The following is a 22080-nucleotide window of genomic DNA, read 5'->3' on the forward strand; positions in this document are numbered from 1 at the left end:
ATTGATCAAACCATACTATTCATCATACCACAGAATTAACACACCGAATAGTGGTAATTCATCAAATAGAAGTATGTTACACATGTCAACCTACACGTGAACACTTTGTATTAAAGTACAATATCTCCTCAATTTTTGTTGCGTGTGTGACCTTTGACCTTACCATTACAGGGTACTGACCCCAAGATGACAGCCAAGTCCAACTGCAGGTATGAGGTAGAGTGGGTGACGGAGTACGCCTGCCACAGAGACTACCTGGAGAGTCACAACTGCACCCTGACCAGCAAGCAGCATGACATCAACATAGACCTCACCCACCTCACCCTCAGCTGTGAGTCCGTCCAGCCCCACACACAGGCTTTGAGAAACATTTGACAATGCAATGCTATGCGTAATCATGTGACCTTTCTAATTCTCACTGACTCTGGCTAATTCAATTCACAGTTGAAGCCAGTTCCTCTAACAGTGAATGATAACGTGTTGAGATACACGCAACTAATATCATTGTGTCACGTTCTGTGTGTGTAGCTACAGACGACCCTTATATGGCTGAGGCCAAGAGCAGCGATGGGAAGGACAACTATTTCTACTACCTGAATGTGTGTGGGGAAATCAAGGCAGGAGAGTGTGGTGGCGACCCGCACTATGTGTCCGCTTGCCAAGTCAAAGCAACGGGAGATCAAAGCAAAAAGATAGCTGGGAGATACCACAATCAAACACTAAGGTTGTTTTAATAGGAATACATATTTTCTCTTCATCTCTCTCCATCTCAGCTTGTCTCTCCTTCTCTTTGTAATTTGGAACATTACTAAGAGTTTTATTTCGCTCTATTCCAGGTACTCCGATGGCGACCTGACACTGATCTATCCAGATGGGAGCAGGTGCAGCTCTGGCTTTCAGCGCATGACCATCATCAACTTTGAGTGCAACAAAACAGCAGGTGACCATAACCCATAGCATGTCTAAGGAGAAAACAAGGCCCTTTTTTTAAATGAACAATACTTTCTTCTGTAGAGGTCACTCGCCTAAGTCTTATCTATCACATTCTCATTATTCCTCTTCCTCATTTCCTCATTTGTGTGATTCACAGGAAACAACGGCAGAGGCTCGCCTGTGTTTGCTGGTGAAACAGACTGCACTTACTACTTTGACTGGCAGACGGCTTCCGCCTGTGTGAAGGAGGAGGAGGATCTACTCTGCACGGTCAGCCAGTATAAACACTATGACCTGTCCCCCTTAACACGCTACCCTGGTAAGATGGAGTCCTGGATAATCTCTATTCACAGAGAGATGTTGCATGGGCTATAGTAGACATAGTACTGAAACCTTGAGTTGAACATCATTATTTATGAATGTAAATGCCCAGGACCTGACTTCCAATTTTACACTTGAAGTGAAAGTGATCCGAGCCCTAACACATTTAAATATGGAGGCTAAACCACGTGACATTCTGTTGGTGGTGTTATCTGTCTTTCAGAGTCTGAGTCGGCCCAGAACTGGGAGGCTGTGGACGCCAACGCCCCCAAGTCAGACAAAATGCGCTTCTACGTCAACGTGTGTCACAAAGTCCTCCAGCAGGGGGCCACCAGTACATGCCCTGAGGACGCTGCCATCTGCGCCGTGGGTAAGTCTGGAGAAGATCTGGGTCTGTTTTCGTAAAGCATCTCAGAGTTGGAGTGCTGATCTAGGATCAGTTTAGCCATTTAAATGATGAAAGAACAGGGGGACCTGATCAGTTCTACTCTGAGACGCTTATCTATACACAGCATTCTATCAAATCTGAGAAACAAAGATATTTGTCGTCCTTAACATGTATTCAATCCTCTCTTTTAGGAAAAGACAAAGTTATCAGCTTGGGCAAATTCCTCACCTCCCCGACAAAAAGAAATGACAGCGACGACATACGCCTGGTCTACACAGAGGGAGATGAATGCAGGAAGAACATGAAAATGAAGAGCATCATGATTCTGAAATGCAAGCCAGGTGAGTGTTAGATAGACTTGTAAGTTAGCTGCAGAGTTGAAGGTGAAGAAGGAAGTGCCTGAAAGTGGAGCTAGCTAGTGTTCAGTCTACTTGTTCAACTCCTCCTAACTTTCTTTGTGTGTGTCCCTTCTTCCCAACCCTCCTGTCCTCCTATCCAGGTGATCTAGAGAGTGCCCCCATCATGCGAAGCGTGTCCAGTGATGGCTGTGTGTATGAGTTTGAGTGGTACACGGCTGCAGCCTGTGTCATGTCCAGGACAGTGGGGGACAACTGCAAGGTGGAAGACCCCCAAGCTGGTAGGTCACACGGACCCACTGGACCCAGATGCCTACCAGCGATGGTGATATGATACACTATTTGCTGTTTAATGCAATAATACTACTGATTCTCTTTTGTCTTCGCTCTACAGGATTCTCATTTGACCTGTCCCCCCTGTCTAAACCTGGAGGAGGCTTTTACAACATGTCCAACGCTGATTATGACTACTTCATTAACGTCTGTGGCTCTGTCACTGCAGCCAAATGCCCTGTGAAAGCCGGGGCCTGTCAGGTGGACCAGAGGCATGTTTTATCATACTAAATAAATCCTTATGAATATAGAGGAGGTGGACATGCCCACCAACAGTAGTAGGAAAAGCTTGTATCTGGACTTTGTAAATGTGCTTTAGAGTTCCGACTGTTTGAGGTGGACTGAATGTTTTAGCTTCTGTTCTTCTGTTTGGTGTGTCTGTCTGCTACAGTGGCTCTAACTCATGGAGCCTGGGGGAGTTTAACTCTCAGCTGTCCTACTATGACGGGATGATCAAGCTGTCCTACAGCAATGGCTCTCGGTACAACAACGGGCAACACACACTGCGCTCCACCATGATCTCATTCCTCTGTGACCGAGAGGCCGGCGCCGGCAAGCCTGAGTTCCAGGTACTGACTGGGTCCTGTCATGTGCTACTGACAGAGCTCATCCAATCTCTTATAAGTAGCTCCTCGTATGGTTCACCTATGCAGTGATTCAACTGTAAAATCATTTACCGTGAATATACCATTTTCATAACCATATTGATCCTCACAGGTTGAGGACAGTTACACCTATAACTTCAGGTGGTATACGTCCTACGCCTGCCCAGAGAGGGCACATGAGTGTGTGGTGACAGACCCCAACACACTGGACCAGTATGACCTGTCCAGGTGAGACCCCTGCACAAGGATATGTTATGACTAGAACCGGGAATTTTCCCGGATCACAAAGCTTGATCTGGAAAAACTCCAGGTATAGACAGTAACCACGTTTACATGCACACTAATATCCCGTTATTATTCGGGTTACTCAAGTATTCTGTTTTTGAGTTGACACATATAATCATCATATCCCGTTTGCAGTAACCCGAAAAATCTTGTATCCTGGTTATGAGAAACTTGGATAAGATGCCTGGGATATGCTATCTTAAACGGCATACTGTGGCATGTAAACATCTTATCCTGTTTACTGTTGTTTTTCGCGGTCTGCGTAGGCTCAGTTTCGCATAGTATGGGTGTTGTGTAATGTTTTAATCTGATTGTCAAACAAATAACTTAAAGTAGGCTACCTGCCCAGTTACTGTATATCCACCATAATAATATATTTTTCTCATACTCTGTACTGGACCGTATAGCCTACTGGCTACTTTCCCCCTTAATTTAGGAACGTTTCTGCATATAATTTCTGACATTTGGTAGGCCATATTATATTTTCCTACTTTTGGTAGGCCATTTGTTTGTCAACTATACTGCCCTACCAAGCAAAAAGGCAGTAACTGCTCATTTGGTAATTTATGCTACATTAAATACATGCTTAATCATGTGGACAAGTATCCTGCCTCGTATTGTGTTTTGGAGAAAATGCGGGTCATGTTAACAGTAACTGCATAAAGTTACTGTGAAACCAAGGTAAATAAAAGCAATTTTTCTCAGTTCCATGCTACTGCCTTTTTGCTTGGTAGGGCAGTATAGTTAGTAAGATATATGCAGCTTCTCTTCTGTCATAACTTGTTCCCCCAGAAGACTAAATAAAGGTGTGCTCACCAGAATAACGTCTTACATTGATAAAATGAATATATTAGTGATCTAGTTAACACCGGTAAAGTTGTCTGTTTTGTTTAGGGACCGCGGAGGAAACGCAACAACTCCAAAACAGATTGTTTTGTTGTGCAAAAGATTGTTCCTGTGCAAAATGTCCAAATGTCATCAGTTTGACTGGTTTTAAGGAAATGAAAAGCTGAGAAAACAAAACACTTTTCTGATAACCTGAAGTCTTATCTTGGGTGCATATTTTGTGTTTGAAATACTGTCTGCTTGCATAACAGTGTCAAAGATAACACGTTACATGTGCATCCACATTTTCTCCACTCCCGTTCCCTGATATATTTCAGTTACTGTTCCATTTTATCCATATGAACTTAAATGAGGAACATTCTGTTTATTCATGAATACAGGGATACTCGTGAGTGGGATATCAACGGTGCATGTAAACCGCTTTCCCCGAATAACACCTTAAGCGGCATATGAGTTACTATTTGGAATACTGTGCGCATGTAAACGTGGTCAATGACTACGGCTTAGAATTTGTACTGGTCAGGTCACGGGGTCATGAAAAACTCCCAGTCCTAGTTAAGTCCGATGAAGGCAGACATGAAACAATATTTGAGGAATAATGTGTGTAAACCTCCTCTCTGTCCTCTCTCCCAGTCTCTCCCGGTCTAGTGGAAGGAGTAACTGGCAGGCCATGGACCTGTCTGACCCTAACAACCTGAGGAAGTACTACATCAACGTGTGTCGTCCTCTGAATGCCGTGCAGGGCTGTGACCGCCAAGCCTCTGTCTGCCAGATTAAATACCAGCATCAGCATGTTAGTGTCAGAGCTGTGGGATATCCTGTAGGATGAGTTTAACACACTAGGATGTGTGTTTAAATATTGTTTGGGTCATGGAACGTCAATTTCATAATTTCTGACAATAGCTCATTAATAAACAGTATTAAAAAGTTCAGAGACTATTCCTAAAAAATTATTACAATTTTAGTTGTTGATATAAATTGAAGGTAAGGTTGGTAGTGTCCCCCTTCTGGATCTGGTAGCCATCCGCTGTGGGTCTGTCTTAGTACTGGACTGTAGCTCGATGTGACTCTGGACTTTCTCTGTGTTGTCATCAGGGCATCCTGTCTGAAACGGTGTCTGTCAGTAACATGGGCCTGGCTAAGAGAGGTCCAGCGATCGAGGAGAAGGACCGCCTGCTGCTGGAGTACACAGACGGCTCCGAGTGCATCTCAGACGGCCTGAAACTCACCTACACCACACGTATCCACCTGGTCTGCTCCAGTGGATTTGTGGTAAGTGGAATGGCATATTTATAGGGCTCTGTGTCAAAAAGAAATCAGATTTTGTTTAATCTTTATGTCATTATATCTGCCTAGGATTGTAACACTGATCTGCCTGTCTTTTTCTGTATTTGCAGTCGTCCGTCCCTCGTTTCCTCAATTATGGGAACTGTACTGCCAACTTCATGTGGGAGACCGGGGCAGCTTGTGCCATCAGTACTGCTGATGACCAGAACATGGTGAGCTGTTACATTCCACATCCACTGGCAGCATTATAGTGTTTGTCATGATGTCTAACCTAACATAGCAGGTGTAAAAGAAACGCCTGAGTGGGGTTTCTTTCTAGTAACTGTCGGGGGAGATTCTCTTCTTCACTGTTCAACTAATCCAGTAAATGTGGAGGAGGTGTTAAGCGGAAGTTGCGTCACAGGCTCTCTTTCCATTTCCCCTGAAATGGGCGCATGATGTCTGTAAAGACCTGTTAGATTGTTCGAGGGCTCATCAATCATTTTTGTTGATGGTTCTATTGTATGGCAGACCTGCTCTGTGAGGGATCCCAACACTGGCTTTGAGTTCAATCTGCTTCCTCTGGCCTCCAAGACTGGCTACAAGGCTGAAGGCAATGGGAAAACCTTTGTGGTAAGTCACAGTCAAGCACTCTCAGTGTTGTGGCCTCAGGTCATAGCAGAAATTGTGAATAATGTGCATTTTCCAATCCATTTCCCCGGGCATCCACTTCCTGAGGTAAATTTCTTGTCTCCTATTGGAGACAAGAAACTAGTGTAGTAGTAGAGTTGTTGGACACTGTGCCTGACCTATATGACACTGTCTCCCCCCCCCCCCCACAGGTGAATATCTGTGGTGAGGTGGCAGAGTGTGAGAAGGACCAGGGGAAGCCTGTAGCTGGCTGTGAGCTGGACAATAGCCTGGTTGTTGGTCCTGTGGGAGTGGAGAGATCTCTACAATACTCTACTGACGGCCTGCTCACACTCACATACAAAGGAGACGTGAACAGGCCTACAGGTACAGTCAATGGATCCAACCATCATCACTCACTAAGGGCTGACCCTGGGGCTCAATTAGCATTGCTGGAGTATGGAAGTCTGAACGAAATGCATGTTGTGACACTAAAGTGTACTAAAGTCAGGTTATGAATGTTTTAGTCTGAGCACTAACTTGTTTCCTCTCTCTTCCCCCCCCCCAGGCACCATAGACACCTTCACCATTCGTTTTCTTTGTGACCAGGACGCCCACGTCGGCACTCTGAAACTGGTCCGAGAGGAGCTCAGCTCGTCCACACTCGTCACACACGATGTCTTTTTTGAGTTTTCCACAGCCCTGGCATGCATCCCTGCCCCTGTGGACTGTCGTGTCACTGGTAGGAACAAAACTGTTAACGCAGCAGTTCCCAAACTAGGGGTCGCGAAACCATGTGGGGTCGCCTGATATGAAAATGGATTTGCGGGAGAATTTCCAAAATCCCGCCCCAAAAAATACATTTTGTAAAAAAGGTAGCGTTTTTATATCTCAAAATCATTGTAATGTGGTTAACCTTCAAAATCTACGATTTTTTTGTATTGAAATCTAAAATATACAATTCCACCGTAGAGAGCCCTTAGATGGTGGGAAAAGGCCGCACTTCACCTTTGCGCTTGAATCAGAATGATTCAAGTGCACAGTCAAGTGGGGCCTCTCAAGCTGTCATGTGACCGAATGCTGCAGACAATGGCTTCACGGGTCACTACAGAGGACTTCTGGTTCCTGACTCAAAGGGAATAATACTCTGCCTCCTCCCACAGAGCGCTAAAACCCATAGTACCCTTCGCCAGCTCATATCTGTGTGAAGCTGGATTCAGTTTTCTGGTCTGCATTAAAACCAAATATCAATCCAGTTTGGATGTGACAGCAGAGATGAGGTGCGCACAGTTGACCACGCCCCCTGACTTTGAGAAGCTCTGACGCAACATGCATCAAGCCACACCCATCTCATTAGTGGTGGTGAGATAATGGTGCTTTCAAGACAACTAGGTCAAATCATGACATCAGTGATCTTCAGGTCGGAACTTTAGAAAAAGGCACGAGTTCCTGAGCTGGAATTCCGAGGTAGATGACCGTTCAAAACGATATTCCCCAGTCGGAGTTGTTTTTTCCGAGTTTTTTCCGACTTCCGACTTAAACACTCGGAAGTCTGAGATTTCCTAGTTCCCAGTTGTTTTGAACGCGGCATTAGAGACATGTTAGACTAATTTGCAATTGACTGTCATAGCCCCACATTAAATGTACTGTATGTGATAGTGAGTTGAGAAGATGATCAGAAATACTGTTATAATGTTTTGCAATCGACTGCCATAGGCCCAAATAAAGAAAGTTAACATGGGCTGTTAGTGACAGATTTCTTTCACATGGTTGGGATCGCGAGAGTTTTGAGAACCCCTGTATTAATGTCTTCCAAACGGTATAGATGTCTTCAGTATGCCTCTAACATGGCATATCACTTTATTCACTTTATCAAACTGTGGTCATAGAAATGGGTCTTCATATTAATCGAAAGATATTGTTCAGCTTCTCATCCTGGATTCACAGAGTGATGTTCTACTCTTTCAGATTCCCACGGTAACGTGTATGACCTGAGTCACCTGAGCAGGGACAGTGAAGACAGTCCCTGGGTGGCCATCGACACGTCTGAGCAGGCCAAGAAACGGCGCTTCTTCATCAACGTGTGTAAACCTCTGCCTCCAGTCCAGGGATGCCCCGGTGAGTCGCATGCAATTAGCCTATGTGAAGGCCAGGCAATGAGTCATCGCTTGGCCTTCATGAGGATAGAAAGGGAGCTGTTCCGTCAGTATTAATTGATGTTCAGCTTTTGCGTTTGACTACATGCATACAGTATAGAAGTGTTTAAGTGTTTCAGTCAGACTGTATACAAACATATGAGTGTCTTGTCTTTTTATACGTTTGTACCACAATGGAGTCGATTAGTTTGTCTCGCCGTGTGTGAGGTACTGTCAGTGTTAATGCCGTCCTTTGCTAACTGTCCTCCTCCATCTGCAGATGGTCTCCTGGGTGCATGTGGCACCATAGAGGGTAAAAGTGTAAACCTGGGCTACGTCCAGTCCAGCCCCCAGGTGGCCTCTGACGGCTCCATCAGCATCGTCTACCTCAACGGGGACCGCTGTGACAAAGGCCACCACTCCACACGTATCATCTTCCAGTGTGACGATAACCCTGTAAGTACACTTGCTCTCTATGGGAATGCTCTTCCATGTTCTGGCCGTAGAGTGGCAAGAATCCGTATGAAATGTTACTTATTGATGTTACTGATCCCATTTACCATATATGTTCCCTCCTAATCCCTACAGTACCAGTCAAAAGTTTGGACACACCTATTCATTATAGGATTTTTCTTTATTTTTGACTATTTTCTACATTGTAGAATAATAGTGAAGACATCAAAACTATGAAATATCACATGGAATCATGTAGTAACCACAAGTGTTAAACAAATCAAAATATATTTGCCTTGATGACAGCCATCCTTTTCCTTGATGACAGCTTTGCACACTCTTGGCATTCTCTCAACCAGCTTCACCTGGAATGCTTTTCCAACAGTCTTGAAGGAGTTCCTACATATGCTGAGCACTTGTTGGATGCTTTTCCTTCACTCTGCGGTACAACTCATCCCAAACCATCTCAATTGGGTTTAGGTCCGGTGAATGTGGAGGCCAGGTCATCTGATGCAGCACTCCATCACTCTCCTTGGTTAAATAGCCCTTACACAGCCTGGAGGTGTGTTGGGTCATTGTCCTGTTGAAAAACAAATGATAGTCCCACTAAGCGCAAAGCAGATGGGACGGCGTATCACTGGAGAATGCTATAGTAACCATGCTGGTTAAGTGCCTTGAATTCTAAATAAATCACTGACAGTGTCACCAGCAAAGCACCCTCACACAACTTCCTCCATGCTTCACGGTGGGGAACCACACATGCGGAGATCATCCGTTCACCTACAGTACTCTGCGTTTCACAAAGACACAGCGGTTGGAACCAAAAATCTCAGATTTGGACTCATCAGACCAAAAGACAGATTTCTACCGGTCTAATGTCCATTGCTCGTGTTTCTTGGCCCAAGCAAGTCTCTTATTCTCATTGGTGTCCTTTAGTAATGCTTTCTTTGCAGCAATTCGACCACGAAGGCCTGATTTCACGCAGTCTCTTCTGAACAGTTGATGTTGAGATGTGTCTGTTACTTGAGCTCTGTGAAGCATTTATTTGGGCTGCAATTTCTGAGGCTGGTAACTCTAATGAATGTGTCCTCTCCAGCAGAGATAACTCTGGGTCTTCCTTTCCAATGGAGGTCCTCATGAGAGCCAGTTTCATCATAGTGCTTGATGGTATTTGCATCTGCACTTGAAACTTTCAAAGTTCTTGAAATGTTCCAGATTGACTGACCTTCATGTCTTAAAGTAATGATGGACTGTCGTTTCTCTTTGCTTATTTGAGCTGTTCTTGCCATAATATGGACTTGTTCTTTTACCAAATAGGACTATCTTCTGTATACCACCCCTACCTTGTCACAACACCACTGATTGGCTCAAACGCAAGATAAAGAAAAACCCTTGAATGAGTAGGTGTGTCCAAACTTTTGACTGGTACTGTATATTTTTCATGTTTGGTTCATTTACCAACAGGGCTCTCCTGTATTTGACCGTCAAGACGGCTGTGAGTATGTGTTCATGTGGAGAACCTCCGAGGCGTGTCCTCTCACCAGTGCTCAGGGTAGGTTTTGGAGGAGGAGGCTGCCATGTTTAGTGTCGTGGCTCTGGCTAAGACTGATACTTTTCTCCACCGGTGTCGTCATCGTGCTTAAGGTAACTCTCCTCTCCCTGACTCCTGCAGGTGAAAACTGTAAAGTCAAGGACCCCAGAAGTGGCTACATGTTTGACATGAGTTCCCTGTCAGGGAAGGACTACATGGTGAAGAGTGGCCAGTACCAGTACCACTTCTCTGTCTGCGGGGGGCTTCAGAAAGGGATCTGCACACACAAAGACACAGGAAATGACCAGGTTTCAGCCTGTCAGGTGAAAGACAGCACCCACAGAATCGCTGGTATGTAAAATCTGTCCAAAAATATTTTGAGTTGGTTCAACTTCTTCAGAAAGCTTTGATTTTCTTTTGGTAGTAATTGATAAAACCTCTGAGAAACAGCTGGTTGGTTATTCATCACAGGGATGGCCTCACAGACTCTGAGCTATGTTGGAGATCAGATCGTCCTCAACTACACTGGTGGGGAGACATGTCACAAGATCTACCAGAGATCCACAGAGATCTACTTTTCCTGTCATCCTAAAATGAACCCTGTGAGTCGAAGTGACGCTGAAGAGCAAACGTGTAATATGACATCTATGCTCGTCCCACAGTGTTTGTGAATGTGGGAGTTACTGGGTTGTTGTGGTGTTTCTACCTGTAGGGGGTGCCAGAGTTCATCAAGGAGACTGCGGTGTGCACCTACCTGTTTACCTGGCGTACTGCTCTCGCCTGTATCCCAGTCAAGACTATCAGCTGCTCCTACCAGTATGGATAGTCCTGTTCTATTCTGGGAGCTCTCTTCCCAACACAACCTCCTCTTTCTCCCATACAATGACTAGTTTCCCCTTTGTCAGTTATTTTAAACTGACTGTTTGGTATTTTTCCCCACACAGAGATTCTAATGGCAACTCGTACGACCTCTCCTCTCTGGCCCTGGACTCCAGAAACTGGGTGGTTGAGCCCAGCACTGGGAAGCAGGAGCGCTTCTACATCAACGTCTGCAGGTCTCTGGTGCAACAGGGGGGTAAGTGCCTATCCTCAACACCGGCATCCTTTATATGAAGGACACTGGTGGTTCCTGTGTAGTTTTAATTTCCCCATTTGTGTGAACTAACATCAACCTTCTCGTAAAGTCTTCAATCACAGTTTGAATGTGGTGCAATTATGCTCGCCTTCTGAACCTTTCTTTCCTCATGTTGTAGGCTCCTGGAAGTGTCCGTCCAACGCAGCTTCCTGTCTGAAGAGCGGGGAGCACTATGTGAGTCTGGGAGAGGCCGAGTCGGCGCCACAGTGGGACCAGAACATCCTGGTTCTCAGGTACACCAACGGAGAGATGTGTCCCGGTGGACAGAGGAATAAGAGTACCATTGTACGCTTCAAATGTGACCGGGACAAAGTGGTAAGGGATCATAGACATCACACACAGACACACACACACACACACACACGCACACACACACGCGTAACACAGGCTGAGTAGACTGAACATGTTTCTCCTGTCCCTGCCCCAGGACTCGAGGCCTACACTGATAACGACCATAGAGGAGTGTGTCTACACCTTTGTGTGGTTCACTGCAGCCGCCTGCCCCCTCAACAGCAGCCAGCACGGAGACTGCAGAGTCACCAATCCAGTCACCGGTGAGTCCCACTCCAACACTGAAAAGTGAAAGGGGTCTGTCTACACTAGGCCATGTTACCATTCTGAAAAGGTATTTGCGTTAAGTATGATTAACATGGGAAAATACCACCGTTCTCATTGGATCTCAGTGCAGTCAGGCACGCCAGTGCAAAGAGTTAGTGAGCAACTCCTCCATGTGCTATTGTTTTGTTTTGACACCTGTCTGTACTGTGCTGCCCTCCTGAACCCAGGCCACCTCTTTGACCTGAACGGACTAAGCCAGGAGGGAGGCTACATTTTGTACGACAACCTGGACCCTAAGAAGATGTTTCGGCTCAACGTGTGTGGGGAAGTCGCCAACGCAGGCTGTGGACCAGACACGGGTACAACAATGTTATATCTCACAAGCTCTGGTTTGGCTGGGAAATCTCTGCCCCTTACTGGTAAAAGCCTGATTCCCACAGCAATCATTTAACAGTCCTGCCAATGTCAGCTGGCCAGCAATGATGAGGTCACATAGCCATGGACCAGACACGGGTCCCAAGACAGCTGTTCAAAGATTAAACCCACTTTTCAAGAAGATGGTGGTTTATGCAGCTGGGTTATGTAATGGTCTTTGGCTCTGCATAAAATGTCGTCCCTATTGTCTTGAAATGTATCACTTATGGTCGTTTTGATGTGTGTGCAGGTGTGTGTATCAAGGAGACCAAGAGTGCTCTGAGTGGCGGGCGGGCCAGCAGGAAGCTGTCATACCTGGACCAGGTGGTGGAACTGACCTATGAGGGTGGGGCTGTGTGTGCCGCCAACCCCGCCCTCACACACAAGAGCATCATCAGCTTTGTGTGCAAGGCCCACGGTGAGGCCAGCACGGGGCCGGTACTGGTGGACTCGGACAAGAACACGTGCACACACTTCTTCTCCTGGCACACGCCCTTGGTGTGTGAACACCAGGTAATGACCGGTGGCGCTTCCCAATTCCAAAACAACCCGTAGCCCCCTACCCCTTAAACATAGTAGATCTGAAAGAATTGGATGGATGTAACCATTATGGCAATTTGCATTTGAAACGCTAGCTGGAATTTCTTCAACCGTGCTTACCAGTCATGCCATACAGATCAGGCAACCAGTGAGTCCTTGACGTAAAGTCAGTGTGCTGCTTGATAAAGTAGCAGTGTGGTAGACATCAGATAGAGGCACCATCTACTGTAACTAATTACTGAGGCTAACTAACTGTCTGTGTTGACTAACTAAACTAAGTAGTTCATGTGCTATTTACATAAATGACTGTACTGTTAGTTACCACAATGAGGTGGAAGAGAAAGGGCTATGTGAATACATCATGTTTAGTCTGCTGAATGGTAGACCTTTAGAGATTACTTGTATGTTGAGTTTAACCTGACATATAGAGGTGTACAAATCTTAACAGCTGTCAATTTTGTATTATAATTGGTTTACTGTGATAGGTGTATTATATCTGTACATTTTTTTGTAATAGCAACTTTAATATGTAAACATTGACTTTGCTGCCTGAGGTATGCCTTTTGTCTTTGCTAGCCCCCTCGTCTGTCTCACTTTCGTACTGTGTTCCGTAGGTCAAGTGTTCAGTCCTGAACGGCTCTACCCTCATCGACCTGACCCCTCTGATCCACGTGACGGGTTACTACAGAGCCACTAACGAAGACCTGGTGGGCAAGGACCAGTCCCCTGACTTCTACATCAACATCTGCCAGCCCCTAAACCCCATCCCTGGGGTCACATGTCCCCCAGGGGCCGCTGTCTGCATGAACCCCTACCAAGGGCCCCCCATAGTGAGTCGACAAACACAGAAACGCATGCATGTGCACACACACACACAGAAATGAACACTCATCCATAGTATTCCCTCTGTGTTTACAAACCAACATGTTCAATTGTATATTTCCCTGTGTCTCTCTTGCTAACAGGACATTGGTCGAATCACCTCCGGCCCGGTGTTCAACAGCGTGACCAATGAGGTGTCAATCACCTTCAACAGCACCACTGCCTGCCCCTCTGACCCCACCCAGAACTACACCTCCACCATCATGTTCACCTGCCAGAGGGGCCTGGAGCTGGTCAGTACCACACCAGAGGCATAGATGACGTGTCTGTATGTTAGAGACCTCTCATTGTGATGGCTCTTGTGTTGAAAAGAGTTTTCTTCGAAAATGAGGTTTGGCGTCTTGGAAAACTTGTGCATGTTTAGTCTTTGTGGTATTAAAGCCTCTCTCTTGTCCCCCCCACAGGGCTCGCCCCAGATGATCAGGAAGCACAAGTGTATGTATGTGTTTGAGTGGGCCACTCCCCTGGTCTGTTCTGACGCCACGCAGACCAAAGGCTGCACCCTGACAGACTCACAGCTGCAGTTCACCTTTGACCTCTCACCCCTCTCTGGGGAGATTCAGGTGGTTTGACCTTTTTATATATGCGACCTCTTACCCTCAACATATCTACATGTTCTGTTATACTTAGCTATACGTGTTATCTATGCATTAACACATGTATTTAGTGGAAAGTAGTCCTTTTTTATGATGCTTTTTCATCCATTTGTCTTTCTCTTCCAGGTGCCTGTCGGCTCAGAGACCTATAAGATCAATGTGTGTGGGGAGGTGGCAGACCCCAGCTGTAAGAACAGTGCAGTGTGTGTGCAGTCGCCGGGCGGATCAGCGTTCTCCTATGGCATCAGCCAGGCCATGACTATGGACTACAAACACGAGGAGCAGGCTGTCATCATGCAGTACGGAGGAGGAGACGTCTGCCCTCCAGGTGAGACAGGCTATCCTCAGTCCCACACCCTGGTGTCTATGGGCAAGTCAAATGAGAACCTTCATGCCACAGATATTGCACAATGTTTGACCAGTGTTGCAGTGGCTTATAGGGTGTCACATAAGACTGCAGCCTCTGATGCTTTGGTGAAGTGTTTATCAGCCTGTTGTTGTGCTGTATCTCAAAGTGAAGCTCGTTTGGGCCTTATGGTTTCCATTTCTCCATTTCAGTGACTGAGAATGACGAGGTTTGCGTTTTTCCCTTCAACTTCCTGAAGAAGTTGTATACGGCGTGTACAACCGAGGGCAGGATGGACAATAGACTATGGTGTGCCACCACCAGTGACTTTGACAAGGATAAGAAATGGGGATTCTGCGTTCAGGGTAATGACTGTGTTGAAATCTGTGTAAAAAGGAAACTATTTTGAGTGTGTGTCTCCTAGAGGCTCTGGGCTTAGCTGTGCTCAACTCTGCTGTGTGGGTCGTGTCTCAGTGACAGGGAAGAGGCAGTCGTCCATCCTGTTCACCTGTGACCAGTCAGCCGGCCATGGTACCCCAGAGCTGCTGAGTGAGACAGGGGGCTGCGCTGCCACCTTCCAGTGGAAAACCATGGCTGTGTGCCCACCGAAGAAGATGGAGTGTAAGCTGGTGAACCAGCACCAGACCTTCAACCTGCGCACCCTCTCCTCTCTCACCGAGCCGTGGAAGTTCAGCCACAACAAAGCAGCGTATGTTTAGCTTTTCCCTACTGCTTCTCTTTCTTTCTCCTCCTCTCCCTCCTCCTTTCCCCTTCTTTCTTCCTCTCCCTCTGTACCACTTGATGAGGATCGAACATGCACAGTAGTGGTTAGGCGCTAGAAAACATTTTGCTATCTCCAGGTACTACATCAACCTGTGCCAGGGGATCCATGGGGGCCTGCCAGACTGCCCCGAGGGAGCCACGGTGTGCCGGAAGACCAGCGATGGGAAGACCCAGACCCTGGGCCTCGTCTACACCCAGAAGATGGCAGTCTCTGGTGGGTTTTACAGACTTACTTACTGACACTTACTTCAAGATGGCATGTTTGTGTAATGAACTGAAACTTCTTAGGTTTGTGTGTTTTGTTAAGGATCCCAGTAATATTAGTCCTGGTAGACTTAACCCCTGTAAGGAACCCAGTAATATTAGTCCTGGTAGACTTAACCCCTGTAAGGAACCCAGTAATATTAGTCCTGGTAGACTTATCCCCTTTAACCACCCCTCCTTTTCCCAGATAAGAAGATCCTAGTGAGCTACGCTATGGGAGACAATGTGTGTGGGAACGGCCTCCAGGCCAAGACAGTGGTCCAGCTGACATGTGGTCCTAATATAGGCCAGCCCAAGCTGCTGAGGTGAGTGAGTTGTGAGTAGCTAGCCTGGAAGAGCTTCCTCTCTTGTAGCCCTGTCCCAGATCTCTTTATGACTTGTATTGTTGTTGGCTATTCAGCACAAACAGATCTGGGACCAGGTTACCTCTCCGACAGGGGAAAGCCAACTGGCCTCAAGCCAGCAAAAATATGTGGCCCTGTGGGCAAAATAAACCTCTATCCAACTGAATAACTCTAGGAAAAGTTACTGAATGTTCAAGTTGAAGAGGCACATCTAAACTCCTTCCGAGTTGAAAATTGACCACTTAAACGTCAGTTTCAATTCTTGAACGTCATATTTATTTTTCTAGTTAAACTTTTCCATCTCTCACGGTTTCATTTGTCACTCTTTGAAGGATGCTTGTTAACTCTCACTGTACCACACACACACTGTGTGTCTCTGTCTCTTTGTGCGTAGCGTGGATGATGCCTCGTGTGAATTCGTGCTGGGCTGGGAGACACGTGCGGCATGCGCTGTTCAACAACATGAGGTGGTGATGGTCAATGGAACCATCAAAGTCCCCGATACAGGGGCCAACTTCAGCCTGGGGGCCCTCTACCACAGGTGACACCTCTCATCACCAACACGGTTCAATCAACCCACTTTGTCACAACAATCCAGGCCATTTATCACATTCACCCTTCAGATCCACTAACGAGGATATTGACATGCAGTAACCATCATACTCCCAGAGTTAAACCATTAACTCTGACCGTCTTATGTTGAGACCTGTTATGAGTCAAGCTCATGTGCTGGGCCAAAAACCAGTTTTTCTTCAGGTCATTGAGGTTATATGTAGCAAAACAAGCTTCTTTGCATCCTATCGGTATCATATAACAACCTCACTTGCTAAATGAATGCAAACTCGAGTCGGGAGTGCCTGTGACTGGATTCACATCAGGATTTCCTAAACCCAGACAGAGCGAGATCAGCTAGTCAAATGACGCTCCGAACTGCATGAACGCCTATCACAACAACAGTGGGCCGCCTCAGACGCAGTTGAACCTCTCTACAGTTGCACCAGGGAACAGAAAGCAAACATTTATCAATGTACTAGATGAAATAAGCCTTTTATAAATGTACTCAGACCAGGTTTTTTGTCCCCCTGTCCACTCTGTAGGCTCTACCAGGCCTCTGGGGACATCCGCGCCAACGGGGACAAGTACATCTATGACATCCAGCTGTCAGGCATCACCAACAGCTCCTCCTCCAAGTGTCTGGGGGCCAACATTTGTCAGGTGAAGATCAATGGAGACCACAGGAGGAAGATCGGCTTCTCCAGCAAGGCCAAGTACTACGTCAAAGGTAAAAGGCATACGTGCCAGACACAGGTTTACTCCAAAGCGGTCTGGGCTTTTGGGTAAAACAGTGTGAGTGGGTTTGGGGAATAGTTTTGAATGTCCTGTGTCTCACCTTGCGCTTATTAAAGATGAAACGGATTTCAACATCACTCACAAGATACAGTACTTGGCAATCAAGTAATAATGATACTTACATTGACGTCAATGACTCAACGAGCTCACTCCATTAAGCTGCTTGTGATTGACGGATGGACTCTCTCTCTCTCTCTCTACTCAGATGGTAACCTGGACGTGCTGGTCCCATCTGAGTCTGTGTGTGGGAGGGACAAGTCCACGACGGTGTCGTCGGCCATCTTGTTCCACTGTAACCCCTCAGCAGGAGAGGGCATCCCAGAGTTCCTGTTGGAGACGGATGGATGCCAGTACCTCTTTACCTGGCACACCGCCACTGTTTGTGGTCTAGTGTGAGTCAACAACTCTTTACACACGGACATCAGGGTAGTGTTCAGTTGTCTCGATACGGAAGAAATTGCTTTGAAACAGAGGAAGTACTACCTAAAGTTGTCCTATAAAAATGCTACGATTTTCATCTTCCACTTTTAAAGCGCTTTCTTCCATTCATTGAATTGGACTTTGAATTTGAATGAAAGGTGCTGTATAAAGTAAAGAGGTGTGACATTTTGTCTGGTGTACCATACAGAACCTCCGTGTCCAAGAAGACTAACGACGATGGAGGGCAGGACAGTACGGGCTTGTCTGGACGGAGACGGGCAGTCCTGAGCATGCTACTGGTTGTGCTGGCCATCTGTCTGCTGGTTCTGCTACTGCACAAACGAGAGTGGAGGTAAGAGACACCTACCATTCCTGTCCTCCCCACAGCTTTGTACTGTTATTACAGAGTCTATATGTTTGAAAACAAAATATAGAAAAAGCTCCTCTATAATATTTTCCTATATCTCCAATGTTCCGTCTCCAGGGAGCTGGTGATGCAGAAAATCACTGGATGTTGTAGGAGAGGAAATCCTGTCTCTTATAAATACTCCAAGGTATGCATCTTAATAAATACTATAGTACACCAATCAAACCAACATAGCTATGTGCTTCCATAGACCATACATCAGGATTCTATATCTATGGGAGCTACACTATTGTTCTCAGGCGTGAGCTGCACTTCGAAATCTTGAAAATGGAACCGAAGCGTAAGTTAGAGCGGTATGAGCCTCTTGATAAGCCGGCGCAAGCTCTGCAAACGTTGCACATCCGGTGTAGCTCCTATGTTAAATCACAGTATGCTACAGATTCTCTTTCAATTCAATGTTTATTATTTCACAGCCATTGATTCCATGTCAATGTAGGTGTTGGTGTGGTGAGTGCCCAGTGCTAAATCTCACCCCTGTTTGTCTTGTCTGTCTGTCTTGTCTGTCCCTGTAGGTGAACATGGATGATGAGGGAGGGGAGGATGAGATGGAGTGGCTGATGGAGGAGATTGAGGCCCCAGCCATGTCCTCCCGCCTGGGGAAGGAGCACCAGGAGAACGGCCACATCACCACCAAGCCTGTCAACGCCGACGCCCTACGCTCCTTTTCCCTGGAAGAGCAGGAGGACAGCGAGGAGGAGGTCCTGTCCGTTCCCGGGGTTCGCGTCCTCGGTGGCCGGACCACCCTGCGGCTCTCAGGATCCAGGACCCGTTCCTCAGGGCCCCTCCGCAGCGCCCTGTTGGAGGTGGAGAGTGACGAGGACCTGGTGGGGCTCCTGGGGGACGGGGACAGGAGGGGTAAGGCCAAGCCTCGCCGTGACAACAGACCCCCCCACAGGAAACAACAAAACCCCCAGGATGACAGTGATGAGGACATGCTGACAGTGTGAGGGACTCTCCATCCTCCCCATGTCCACCTAAACTATTATCGCTCTCCTCTTCTCTCCTCTCTCTTTGAACGTCTCCACACAACGATGACAACGCAAGAAAGCAGAAACCCTTAGAGGATTGTTGTTTTTCTCTCTAAAGGAAACGATGCAGAATGTCTGTTGGCTGTTTTAAAGAGCAGGTTTGTTTTTGTCCCCTCTTCGAAAGAAAGTTGATGCCTTCCTGATGACAAATGGTGTTTTCATCAAATAATTGTTTTTGGACTATTTGATTTAGTTAATGTACATAGGTAATGTTATACAGTGCCTTCAGAAAGTATTCATGCCCCTTGACTTATTCCACATTTTGTTGTTACAGCCTGAATTCAAAATGGTTTAAAAACACAATACCCATAATGATCACGTGAAAACGTGTTTTTAGACATTTTTGCACATTTTTGGAAAATGAAATACATACTGTAATTGGACAGGGAAATGTGCAATACCGAGTTTTATTAGACAAGTTTAAAAAGATTGACGTTTCGGCCTTCAATGGCCTCCTTCAGAACAATCAAACAGGGAATGTAATATGGAAAATGAAATACCGAAATATACCATTTACATAAGTCTTCACCCCCCTGAGTCAATAATAATTACAGCTGTAAATCTTTCTGGGTAAGTCTCTAAGAGCTTTCCACACCTGGATTGTTCAATATTTGCACATTATTATTTTTTTAAATTCTTCAAGCTCTGTCAAGTTGGTTGTTGATCATTGATAGACAGCCATTCTCAAGTCTTGCCATTGATTTTCAAGCCTTTTTATGTCAAAACTATAACTAGGTCACTTAGGAACATTCCATGTTGCCTTGGTAAGCAACCAGTGTATATTTAGTCCCCAACTATTTCATGTTATTGTCCTGCTGAAAGGTGAATTAATCTCCCAGTGTCTGTTGGAAAGCAGACTGAACCAGGTTTCCCTCTAGGATTTAGCCTGTGCTTAGCTCTATTACATTTATTTGTATCCTAAAAAAACTCCCTAGTCCTTGCCGATGATAAGCATACCCATAACACGATGCAGCCACCACCATGCTTGAAAATTTGAAGTGGTACTCCCTGATGAGTTGGATTTTCCCCAAGCATAAAGCTTTGTATTCAGGACATAAAGTTAATTTCTTTGCCACATTCTTCCCGTTTTGCTTTAGTGCCTTATTGTAAACAGGATGCATGATTTGGAATATTTGTATTCTGCACAGGCTTCCTTCTTTTCACTCTGTCATTTAGGTTAGTATTGTGGAGTAACTTACAATGTTGATCCATCCTCAGTTTTTTTCCTATCACAGCCATTAAACTCTGTTTTAGTCACCATTGGCCTCATGGTGAAATCCCTGAGCGGTTTCCTTCCTCTCCATCAACTGAGTTAGGAAGGACGCCTTTATCTTTGTAGTGACTGGGTGTATTGATACACCATCCAAAGTGTAATTAATAACTTCACCATGCTCAACGGGATATTCAATGTCTACCGTTTGTTTTATTTTTACCCATCTACCAGCAGGTGCCCTTCTTTGCGAGGCATTGGAAAACATCCCTGGTCTTTGTGGTTCAATCTGTGTTTGAAATTCACTGCTCGACTGAGGGACCTTACAATTATCTGTATGTGTGGTGTACAGTCATGTACAGCACTGTTATTGCACACAGAGAGGCCATGCAATTTATTATGTGACTTGTTAAGCTCATTTTTACTCCTGAACTTATTTAGGTTTGCCATAACAAAGGGGTTTAAAACTTATTGACTCAAAACACTTCAGCTTGTCATGTTTAATTAATTTGTAAACATTTCTAAAAACATAATTCCACTTTGACATAATTGGGTATTGTATGTAGGCCAGTGACACAAAGTCTCAATTTAATACATTTTAAATTCAGGCTGTAACACAACAGAATGTTGAAAAAGTCAAGGGGTGTGAATACTTTCTGAAGACACTATGCATATATGGATATAAATTTCGTCACTTGCATTTTCCAGAGAATCACTTATTCACATTTTAAATTATTTTTGTGGACTGATTTTCATGTTGAATCTCTATACTGCTAACCTTGCAAGGTTTGGGCATGAAAAAACCTCTTAAGTTATTGGGGATTAAAGGGACTGAAAACTGTGATGCTCATTTCATGAATCATTGCATTGGTTAATGGGATTCTTAGGTTGTATTATTCAGAGTTCCTCAAATCATTATGTGGTTTTGTACTTGCGCACCAAATATACATCACAGGCACAGCTAGTTGCTGTATCTGTTATGTGCTAAACATTAACTCTGCTTCTAGAGCAGGGCTATTCAACTCTTACCCTATGAAGTCCAGAGCCTGTGTTTTCTCTTCTACCCACCTGGTCTAAATTAGTCCCTGATTAGAGGGGAACAATGAAAAAAATTCAGTGGATCTAGCTTCAAGGTCCAGAGTTGAGTTTGAGGGTTCTAGATGTTGCCTTGTCAAAGTCATGACCTAAGTTTATTTGAAAAGGGAAGTTTTCTGTCGAGTTAAAAATCCCCTTTTTGTCAAACTGCATGTGCTATCCCTCATAAATGGAAGTAAGGAAAGCTGTAGTGCCATGATTAAATGTATTTGTGAGCTTGAGATCCCCTTTCAGTCTTGCTCAGCAGTATCTATCCCATGCAGTCTCTCTACTGCAGGGGTGTCAAACTCATTCCATGGAGGGCCTAGTGTCTGTGGGTTTTTCCTTTCAATTAAGACCTAGACCACCAGGTGAGGGGAGTTCTTTACTAATTAGTGACCTTAATTATCAAGTACAAGGGAGACAGCGAAGGTCCGTAGGCACTCGGCCCTCCATGGAATGGGGTTACAGCAGCAATCACAGTGAGTGTTTTTCCTGGAAAATACAGTGAGCTGCGAAGTATTGGGACACATTTTTTGTTGTTTTGGCTCTGTACTCCAGCACGTTTAGAAGTTACAGCACTTTTTGTACATAGTCCCCCCATTTTAGGGGACCAAAAATATTGGG

At 45.5% G+C, this 22080-nt stretch overlaps 1 protein-coding gene across 1 annotated transcript in view; it reads left to right on the plus strand.

Annotated features, from left to right (window-relative positions):
* igf2r (insulin-like growth factor 2 receptor) overlaps positions 1-19697 on the plus strand; it is a 28796-nt gene extending 9099 nt beyond the window's left edge. The window contains exons 8-48 of the mRNA XM_029751900.1: positions 172-331; positions 529-724; positions 837-940; positions 1091-1252; positions 1478-1624; positions 1834-1983; positions 2142-2279; positions 2393-2543; positions 2723-2900; positions 3049-3164; positions 4701-4860; positions 5163-5339; positions 5465-5566; positions 5865-5966; positions 6176-6350; positions 6532-6705; positions 7932-8081; positions 8379-8554; positions 10016-10103; positions 10224-10433; positions 10554-10684; positions 10795-10898; positions 11027-11157; positions 11336-11532; positions 11645-11771; positions 12003-12134; positions 12440-12702; positions 13344-13559; positions 13695-13844; positions 14016-14174; positions 14334-14535; positions 14766-14918; positions 15028-15262; positions 15414-15550; positions 15788-15905; positions 16339-16485; positions 17042-17226; positions 17500-17686; positions 17923-18066; positions 18199-18268; positions 18654-19697. Of these exons, the coding sequence (XP_029607760.1) occupies positions 172-331; positions 529-724; positions 837-940; positions 1091-1252; positions 1478-1624; positions 1834-1983; positions 2142-2279; positions 2393-2543; positions 2723-2900; positions 3049-3164; positions 4701-4860; positions 5163-5339; positions 5465-5566; positions 5865-5966; positions 6176-6350; positions 6532-6705; positions 7932-8081; positions 8379-8554; positions 10016-10103; positions 10224-10433; positions 10554-10684; positions 10795-10898; positions 11027-11157; positions 11336-11532; positions 11645-11771; positions 12003-12134; positions 12440-12702; positions 13344-13559; positions 13695-13844; positions 14016-14174; positions 14334-14535; positions 14766-14918; positions 15028-15262; positions 15414-15550; positions 15788-15905; positions 16339-16485; positions 17042-17226; positions 17500-17686; positions 17923-18066; positions 18199-18268; positions 18654-19088 (6639 nt within the window). The 3' untranslated portion in view covers positions 19089-19697. The remainder of the gene's footprint in view (positions 1-171; positions 332-528; positions 725-836; positions 941-1090; positions 1253-1477; positions 1625-1833; positions 1984-2141; positions 2280-2392; positions 2544-2722; positions 2901-3048; positions 3165-4700; positions 4861-5162; positions 5340-5464; positions 5567-5864; positions 5967-6175; positions 6351-6531; positions 6706-7931; positions 8082-8378; positions 8555-10015; positions 10104-10223; positions 10434-10553; positions 10685-10794; positions 10899-11026; positions 11158-11335; positions 11533-11644; positions 11772-12002; positions 12135-12439; positions 12703-13343; positions 13560-13694; positions 13845-14015; positions 14175-14333; positions 14536-14765; positions 14919-15027; positions 15263-15413; positions 15551-15787; positions 15906-16338; positions 16486-17041; positions 17227-17499; positions 17687-17922; positions 18067-18198; positions 18269-18653) is intronic.
* The last annotated feature ends 2383 nt before the right edge of the window (positions 19698-22080 follow it).

The sequence above is a fragment of the Salmo trutta genome, chromosome 1, assembly GCF_901001165.1.
Source record: "Salmo trutta chromosome 1, fSalTru1.1, whole genome shotgun sequence".
Lineage (NCBI taxonomy): Eukaryota > Metazoa > Chordata > Actinopteri > Salmoniformes > Salmonidae > Salmo > Salmo trutta.